We start from the raw sequence: 9,958 nt of genomic DNA on the forward strand, positions 1-9,958 counted from the left end.
GAACGAATGCAAACAAACATATTTCCCAAAATGTTTTTCTACTTCTTTAAAAGAAGTTGTTTTTCTTAGTTTATGAACATCTAACAAATTGGAGACATTGGTTTTCACAGAACAGAGAGGATATGCTATGTATTAGGTACAAGAATATGTTGCGCCAGGAGTGTAAAATCCACCATCGTTGTCATCTATACTTTGATTATTGTAGTGTTTCAAACACAGAGACAGGCTTTAAGGCACATGCCAGCTGTAAATTCTATTCAGACACTAATGAGGTCCATCATGTCTCAAACTCTTGGCAGAAGACTTAGAGAAAAATGTAAAGCAGGCTGCGCAGGAAACCAGATCAAACTCCAGTAATATGGGAAGAATTTGTTCCTTGATATAGATGATTGTAGTGGGCAACAGCAAAAACACAATACTCTGAGAGGGCCTTTTAAAGCTAGACAAATTTTCTTATAATAATAATTACACAGACAGATACACAAATACAGCAGGAAGTCAACTCTTTGACACTTTAACTCTAAAGTGTCATCCCAGCTTTTCTTGCATCACGTTTAATGAGGAAGTAGACTTTTGAAAAGAACCCCTATGTGCCTATAACTGGAGAAAAACATACTTTATTAAAGCAAATGCAGCTAGATCACACAGGATTGAATTGACCTATGATATCTCTCCAGTACCGTTTCTAATAAAATTTCCAATTTTATTTTAGTACAGCCATGTGCATTGTGCATGGATGGAGTGAAGGCCACTGATTCAACCCCCTTAACAGCTCATCTTCATCCCTTTTGAAGCATCCTTGACAATGATACTGAGCTTTAAATTCTGTGAGCACAAAACTTGGACATAATAGGCATCCGTCTTAGAAGAACAGAAAAATATGAAAAATATTCATCATTTCCTGATTTATATTCACACTGACAATGAAGCGTCTATGTACAGTGGACTCGAGGTAGAAAAACGCCACATTTCAGAAAACAACTAAAAAAACAGTTTTAGAAACAATGGCATTTCAGAAAACACAGGGCCACTACACAAGGTATTGTATGATTCCTTTTCAACAAATAAGCAAGCCTGGTTTTGATTATTTTACACGTGTAATGCCTTTATACACAAATCATAGGTTTGGCAGTGAAGAAAACCTTTTTGCTGCAGTATACACAACAATCTGGCTACACTTAGGTTTGGACAGAAACATTGAAGCTACTAAAATTGCATGCCAATCTTTTTTTTACAGTTTCTTTTGAACAAGGCTGTGAGAGTTACTGTCAAAAACTGAAAATTGTATGTCTTCTCTTTTTTCAAAACCACAAAAAGGGGCTGCAAAATGTTGTAAAAGATGCAAAGAGGGCACCATGTGATAGACTGAAAATGCAGCATGAACACCTGTGCAAGGTGAACACACGAAAAATCTTACCAATAATACATTTTTTTTAATAGCAGTTACTATACTTCTTGTATTTTTTAATTTTTTTATTTTTTTATTGCAGTTTTGTTTTTATAAATAATGTTGTTTTGTTAATTTGCCCCTCAGGGTCACCATACCAAACTTGTCACCCAGACTACACTTTCTTTTCATTACCAGTGCATTATTCATGTATCTTTCTCATACAGTATTTTCAGTATAAACAGAAATTTGCTATACGAGACACTTCAAAATGTAGGCAACCACTACCTTCCAACACGGCAATTTGACCTGGTCTACCACGCTCATCCTTCCGAATCACAGTCACCCCTAACATCGGGGATATGCCTATTTACTATGACTTTTTTGCTGAACAAACAAAGCCCTTTCAGGTTTGTATTCAATACTCAATTTAGCAAGTCAAGGGAAAACAACAATCTGACCCCCTAAGGGCCAACTCAACTTCCTGTGGAAGTCCACAGATGTTCCACCAGTTTGTAGTTGACACTAGCTAAACAAGCTAGTTAAGAAGCCGGGCTCAGTGAATGGGTGCTGATCTGGAAACAGCCTTCATTGAATGTTATGGTCATCTCTCCTCTGATTCATGGCCTCTGATGAACTGTGCTTCCCTCTGGGATAAATAATCTACCCTTGATGATGGAGGGAGGGATAGTTTGACAACTATACGCAGCTAAATATACTGGCCTTTTACACACAAACGCACATGTTCACATCAGCAATGCACGTCCACAGTCACTGTGAAAACTATTCTGACCAGTGTGAATGCTCTCCAAATTATTTGACGGGTTTGTGTCTATCTGAGACAACCGAGAGAGAGAGAGAGAGAGAGAGAGAGAGAGAAGATGTGTATTTTGTGGTTACATTGTGGTTCACTGTGGGGATGTGACACTGCAGGTTGCTGGCAGACTCACTCTATTGCACAGAAAAAACAGTGAAGAGCGAGAGCAACGGATGGAAAGATAGAAGGCTTCTCTCACTTTTCCAACCAAACACAAGAAATAAAACACAGTATCACACTGAACTCTGAAATTCTCCTTGATTGAGACTTGATCATCTAAAACAAATCACACGCACACACACACAGTTTTATGGGCCACATAAAATGTCCGTGTTATTTGGTTTATGCCTCTTGTGTGCATGGCTACGCTGCTTAACAGTTACACTGCAGCACACGTTAGAGCTGAGGGCGGATTGAAAATAACCCTAATTAAACATCACAGCTGTATTGTGAGAGTGAGACAGATGGGGAGAGAGAGTGAGACAGTAAGTGTAAGTGAGGATAAAATAAGGTATAATTGCCAAGCTCGGAAACATCTGAAGAGACATGTTTTAAGCTTACATCGTTACCTGTTTAAGCGGTTTGAACTACATGTAATTGTACCCTCAAAAAAAGAGAGTTGTCCTTCTTTTCATCGTTAATAATAACAACTCAATTACATTTTCAATTTAATAAAGAAATAGTCTTCTCACTTTATGTATGACTTGATTTAAACCACACTCTACCATCTCCTTGCTCTCCCTAAGCGTTTTCACCATTTGCATACATCTGGAATGAATTGTCTTTACACATACTGTATATTTAAAGAAACACACGTCTACTGTATGAGTGGGAGGGACACTGCGAGGATGAATATTTTCTGAGTGATGATGACTGGTGGCTATTTTTGACCTCTCCACACATCTCATACAATTGATTGTGCATTTACATACTGTTTCCTTAATTCTTGCTCAAACTGTCAATGTTCTCCAATGTGTCTACATTTTAATGGGCATGATGCCTGTGGGATGTAGTTCCCAAGGCAAGCTGAAAATTGGGATCAGGAACAGGAATAATTTTTTCTGTGATTACTTTCATGGAGTAAAGCTAAATGTTTTCTTTTTGTTTTTTTTTAATGTAAAAAATCCTTTCTTGATTTTTAGATTGACACAACCATAGGATTGATGATATACTTGTGACCAATTCATGTGTGCTTCATTTTTTTCTCAATGAAATGCATGTGCAAACGGTAATTCCAATGTTGCCTAGCAACAATATCTACCAACAACAATACTGGGGCAACTTCCAGGAGCAGTCACCGACAGATTTGTCCATAATATTTCCCTGCATATGTCTGCTTTAAAGTCTAACTTTTTAAGCACTGCAGGATTCAGCAGTGGCTCTGTCGTTAATAATGTAATCCTGCAAATAATTTTTTAAGAGTGAAAATGTTTTGAAATTTAGTGTTCAAGAACCTGTTGCTGCATTGCTATAGTTGCCTCCTACCATAAGACTCTAAATTAATTTTACTTTGAGCAAAGAAGAAATGTCAACCTTGTCTGATTTAAGTCACAATGTGGTGTTTAGAATACTGAGTTTATGATGAAAATGTGAGAGACTATTGAGTTGACACTCAACAGGTTACAAATCAAAAACCTTCTTTAGGTGTGGTCAGCAAATGTCATGACCTTAGTGGAAAAGTCAACAAGCTAAGAGTAAAAGAGAGAAAAACAAATATGTGAAAGGTGAGGACTTTGTCTTATATGGAAAAATGTTGGAAAACCAACTCTCCTCTCAGCCTGCCCCCAATTTGCACATTTGAATGTTTGAAGGATAATCACCTGCTCGGGATGATGCACTTGGAGCACTTGACACTGCTGGGCTTGCTGACACTGAAGAGGCTGAGCTGCCGCAGCCACTTCAGTCTGATGCTGCATGACCCACTTGCTCTTTTTTTACATGGGCGTCAGTTTGAGTGTGATGAAATTTTAACTTGGAGTTCTCATTGTTAAAAAAAAAAGTTTAACAAGCAACCATCAATATAAGTATCTCTAGAAACCATGGGTTTTATGGGAAACAGCATATTAGCGTCCATTTATTTATCACTTTAGAGTATGTTAATTACTTTACATATCACAATCAGTGGCTGCAACATAATGTCACTGGGCTTCGAGCAGATTTTGGGAAGTTGTACCATAAAATAAGAAAAGATGTGGGAACTTTCATTCTCAGCAAGAATTAGTGGACTTACACCCACTGTTCTTCAAAAACTCTCACCTGTTTCTCCAGGGCTTCCTTTCCAGCAGCGGACATTTTGGGAGCCGGCGAGCGCTCACAGGTGCATCCTTCCAACAGGTATATCCCGGCAGGTCTCGTGCTCTGCTCGTTCTCGGAGTAAAACAGTATATTTTGGTAGAGGGCAAAGAATTTATCGTGCCATCGGCTGTTCTCCGCCGTTTTTTTGCTCAAGTAGCCGCGCTTAGTCCCCTCTTTACGCGCGACCGCTGACAAAAACAGCGCGTGCCCTTCGTTGTAGCGGACGCTTTTCTGCATAGTGTCGTACGGTTTTGAAGAGAGAAGACAACCAAAGCTTTCACCGCGAGCCCATGTTCGCTGAGGGTTGCGTTTGAACTTTTTCCACCGAGAGACGCGCAGCTTAGCGGCACCGTGGCGCTCCAAAAAGTTGCCGCGCTGACGGGAGCGCTTCTGCAGAGGAACTCATAGTAAATATGTCCGAGTCCCACAAACACTAGAATAAATCCATTCTATTCGGCAAACAAACAACAAACAATCAGGAGAAAGCGAAAGGCGTGTCGTTCACAAAGGGAGAACCCTTAAGTGGACAGACAGTGACAGAATCACAGACGCGATCAACTGTAATCGGCTTTGACTCGCTCGCTCTCTCTCTCTCTCCCTGACACACACACTCACTCTCTCTAGTGTGTCGCTCTCTTCCAGACACACACACAAACACCCCCCCCTAGTGTATGTGTGTGTCTTTTTCTCTCTCTCTCTCTCTCTCTCTGGTGATGCGCGCTGATCTTGCAGTTGGCGGAATTAAAGGCGGAGCGTAAATTGCTTCTGTGTGTGTGTGTGTGTGTGTGTGTGTGTGTGTGTGTGTGTGTGTGTGTGTGTGTGTGTGTGTGTGTGTGTGTGTGTGTGTGTGTGTGTGTGTGTGTGTGTGTGTGTGTGTGTGTGTTGCAATTGAGATTTTCTCAGTGGCAAATGTGATTTGTTTCTGCATTATTAATAGCGTTGCAATCAAAGAGCACACACTAATGAATACATTAATGGATGTAAGTAGTGAGTAAAAATATCAATATTTGACTTTGACAAAACCTTTTCTAACTATTTAAAGTGTCCTAATGTCAAAATCCGTTTTTTTCCGGCTTTCTGTCAGAGATCTTTTACCCAAGTTCTTATAAAAGGGAAACTCCACAGATTTTAAACAGTAAAGCTTGTCTGGAGGTCTTGGGGAATACAGCTGCATATACTGTATGTTAAAAAAAAATCTTAAAGAGTCTTAAATTGCCCGTCTTATGAAAAAAAATTTTTTTTCTGGGATCTGTTATTTTGTGTCTCTGGTGCTTTCACGCGCATATAAACTTGATAAGCCAATCATGAAGCTGAAAATGAGCAAAATATTGGCCCTTTAAAAATTGCCGCATGTGATGTCACTTTAGACACCAGTTGGGGCTGAAGACTACATGTTTGAAAATGTTGTGTAGTTTTCTTTGTAGTATTATCTTCACAGAACTCCGTAGCCGGCTCCTCATCATTGCTCGAGGCTATTGTTACTATTTTAACCGCAAATAGCAAAACACACCCAAATCTAAAACTGTCGGCATTCAAGTTGCATTTTAGGTCATATAGGTGTCATTTGTTAAGGAAAAAGAATGCATTGGATACAATAATACAGCATTATTTTCAGTCCATCATGACTGTTATAATCGTATTTTAAGGTCAAAGACCAGCAAGTACGACAGGTTTGTCATAACACTAATTTTACACATAGTTGGTTAGCTTAACTCTTGATCAGTTCGTAGTAACTGATGTTACAACAATTAGGTTACAATAGTTGATGGTGATAACCATATCCTGAGATGGTTGGAACCCCGCGCGCGCACACACACACACACACACACACACACACACGACAATTTAGTTCCTTTTGCCAACGACAGAAACACAAAGGTACATTGAAGCACATTTGCAGATGAACATGTTTTCTCTTAAACACACACACCCACACACATTTGCACGCACACACACACACATGCACACACATACACAAAAAGAGCAGCAAGAACCACTTCACTCCATCAGTGCTGAGTTTTTTCGGAAACAAGATTTACTTCCTTGTACAGTATAATGTTTTTTGAACATGCTTATTAACTGATAGCTGGATCCTCTCTTCTTCATGTGTGTCTTCTATGGTGACAACTACTGCAGCGATGTCAAGAGTTTGACTGCAGCCACTCCATGAGAGATGATCTGTCTGAGATGCTCCAAAGATCTGAGAGAAGTTTTTTATTCTTCCTAGAGAGCAAGAGACAAAGACAAGGAAATGTTGCTTTAAACAAAATATTGTATATAAAACTGTATATTGTCATATTCCTTTATGTTTTGTGCCTAAATACACAGTACTCTCACACAGCTGTGTGTAAAATCTCTGTTCATAACCTCAGACCAGCATCTCAACTCCTCTGTGTACGATTATTGTGCACTCAACATGGCTTCACTCCAACAGAGGACAAACATTTCATATAGGGAGGATTACATTGACAGTGAGCATGTGCGTGCGTGCATGCGTGCCTGCATGAGTGCTGACAGATATTTCATATGGGGAGGATTACTTAGGGAGAGGGTAAGCAGCACTCAACTCTCAGCAGGCTGTCCCTCACAGACCGAAGAGATGCTGTGTACAAATTAAAGAGATAGAAGACTGCATTCGCCAAAATAAGGTATAAAATATGCCATGACAAAGATCGAAAAGAATTTACTCAATTTGGTTTTAATTTAACCAACTCCAGCACAATTACATTAATTAAAATTTGATTTGAACTGATTAGGAACATTAATTTAAAATCAGAACTTAAAACAAGGAACTATTGAAAAACCTACACCGCAAACAGCCTAATAAAAGTAGATATTGGCAACCCACACTACATCTCTGGTAAAGGCTGCCTCCATTTAAGACATCATGAGAAAGCTCTAAAAACGTTTAAAATTAGATAGATAGATAGATAGATAGATAGATAGATAGATAGATAGATAGATAGATAGATAGATAGATAGATAGATAGATAGATAGATATTCATACCAATAAATGTTGGGATCAGTTGACACTAAACATGTTTAAACAAATCTCAACTAAGACTGGTTTTACATGTCTCAGTACCAAAGAAGCCAAGGTTTTGCAGCAGTTGAGGAAATATAAACTGTAAAAACATTTAACATAAACCTGCGTGTAGGTGTGTCTCTCCTCCTAAATCTGAGCTGGCCCAGTAATCTGTACCCAGTCTTATGTTAGCATGTTGGGACATGTTAGCATTCTCATTTATTCACATTCATTTAAGTGTAATAAATAAACATTCAATTTATTGTCTGTGGACCTGCTTTGAGTTTTACTTCATGACACACGTCTGACTTTAAGCTGTCAAGCTCCACTTGTATTAAACAGTATTCAAAACAACGCTCCAAAAGCACAGAAACAAGTTGTTTTTTTTATGAGAGGATTAAAAGGTGCAGTAAGTAATTCTGTAAGATTATTGAGATTTGTATATTTATAAAAAATTATTGATTATTGGATTAACATCACTTACATCACCTTGAAAGGGATACACTCGCATTTTATTAGCAATCTTCCAAAATTGAGGGACTTCTGAGAGAAAAGTAAAATCAAAGCCGCAGAAACTGAGATGTTTCAACTTAATTAAGTCATTTTAAGGGTCAAGTTCCAAAAATACTGGATCCTACATTTCCCACAATTCAACTTGATAGTGTTTTTGTCTTATGCGGCTTTCAAACCAACAAAGCAGCAGGGGCACCAATGCAAGGGGCTCCAGCAAAAAAACACATGGTTGCCATACATATTTTTGTACGGTTTACCTGGCAATCATGTAACAAAAGTTAATGATATAATCCCAGAGTTGTAAAATCCTGTGTCAATATTACAGAATTCATATTTACAGATCTGTTACTCAAACTAAAAACTAGGATTTCACTTTCTCATCGGTCCCTAAAATAAAACCAACCAACAAGCAGAGCTGTTTTCAGTCTGAATGCCCACTTAGACTCTAACCTTGCCAGGTAAACACCCACTACTTTCAGAACTCCAGTTTGCAATTCTGGGGCTTTTTTGGGAAATTTTTGGTTTAGTCTCCAGAGATACAAAATATAAAAATGTTTTCACGGACTGAGTTGTACTCCACATGACTAGCAAACTGATCTCTTTGGGTAAAATGAGTGGAGTCCCCCTTTAAAAAATGGTCAGGGTGAATATGTGGGTCTGCTGTACCTCCTGGCATTAACCATGCTCTCCATCTCTTGGGCTTTGCGTGCAGCAGTGTGTAGTATACGGTCTGGAATTTCAGCCAATCGGGCCACATTCAGGCCGTAGCTTCGCCCTGCAGCACCTTCAGTTAACTGGTAGAGGAAAGTGATGGACTCTGGCTGAACTTCTCCGTCTGTCAGCACGCAAACACACACACACACACACACCACACCACACACACCACACACACACACACACACACACACACACACACACACACACACACACACACACACACACACACACACACACACAGAGACAGACATAGACACGTTAAAAATCTCAGTAAAATGCCATGTGATAATGATTTAGAAAATACAGAGGTAAGCTTGTTCTAAATGTACCTGCAAGGGAATAATCAAACACAGACTTTTTACCCCAAAAAAACATTGAAAGCATTTGCGCACACGCACACACGCACACACGCACACACATACCATCAGCGTCAGTGGCGATGTCAGGTTCATTGAGTAGGAAAGCCATGTGGTAGTTAGACACATGTTCAGGATACACCTGCTCCAACTCACACAGAGGAGGATAATGGGTCACGAACAGGGTGAGGGCTTTCACCTAAGAAAAGGAAGGGGAGAGCAATCTCTTTACATTTGTATGCCAGCTATAAAAGGCTGAATAGTTGCCAGAAAACCACCTGTTGACTAGACTTCTCTAGATGTTAAGGATCAGAAAAATGTTAAACCTAAACAGGTTCAGCCAGGTGTAAATGCCATTTGTACATTATGTTTACATTGGATAAGAAAATATCCAGTCGAGATGTAGAAAGGAGCACAAATGCAGGAAAGAATGTTTCGACTGCTGTCGCTCACTGCTGTCTCCAACAGTCGAAGACGTCTCTATACATAGGTAAAAGTAAGAAAAGTGGATCACTTGTGGTGACACTCCACCTGCTATGTTTGGTTTTACTTACAACTAAATACCATTTTCCCACCTACTCAACAGCTTTGTAGAGTGCCTGTGAAAAACAAGATCTTATTAAAGTTTGCAAAGAATGCAGAAAAATAAAATAAAATCTGATGTAAATGTCAAGATACTGCACTAGCAGGGGATCTTTAAAGTCAGTAGGAACCATGAATTCCATACAAAATGAATGGCAATAATTGTATTCAAAGGTTTCCAACCCTTCATCCCATGGGCTCACCACCTGTGGGAAGAACCGCTGGGGTCGGGTGCGCAGCCACATGGGTGGCGGCGAAGGTCAGG

The 9,958-nt window shown here is 39.4% G+C and overlaps 2 protein-coding genes across 5 annotated transcripts in view; both read right to left on the reverse strand.

The window, feature by feature from the left end:
* rasgrf2b (Ras protein-specific guanine nucleotide-releasing factor 2b) overlaps positions 1-5,263 on the reverse strand; it is a 43,378-nt gene extending 38,115 nt beyond the window's left edge. For both annotated transcript variants that reach the window (XM_034871848.1, XM_034871847.1), the window contains exon 1: positions 4,461-5,263. In XM_034871848.1, coding sequence (XP_034727739.1) covers positions 4,461-4,736 — 276 coding nt within the window. In that variant the 5' untranslated portion in view covers positions 4,737-5,263. The remainder of the gene's footprint in view (positions 1-4,460) is intronic.
* A 1,249-nt stretch (positions 5,264-6,512) lies between these two features.
* Positions 6,513-9,958, reverse strand: part of msh3 (mutS homolog 3 (E. coli)) — a 41,084-nt gene continuing 37,638 nt past the window's right edge. The window contains exons 22-24 of one of the 3 annotated variants that reach the window (XM_034872424.1): positions 9,178-9,310; positions 8,705-8,873; positions 6,513-6,722 (exon numbers count right to left, since the gene is read on the reverse strand). In XM_034872424.1, the coding sequence (XP_034728315.1) occupies positions 6,641-6,722; positions 8,705-8,873; positions 9,178-9,310 (384 nt within the window). In that variant the 3' untranslated portion in view covers positions 6,513-6,640. Of the gene's footprint in view, positions 6,723-8,704; positions 8,874-9,177; positions 9,311-9,958 lie in introns of those variants that run through there. The other 2 variants (XM_034872425.1, XM_034872426.1) reach the window with 2 other exon arrangements.

The sequence above is a fragment of the Etheostoma cragini genome, chromosome 5 (assembly GCF_013103735.1).
Source record: "Etheostoma cragini isolate CJK2018 chromosome 5, CSU_Ecrag_1.0, whole genome shotgun sequence".
NCBI lineage: Eukaryota > Metazoa > Chordata > Actinopteri > Perciformes > Percidae > Etheostoma > Etheostoma cragini.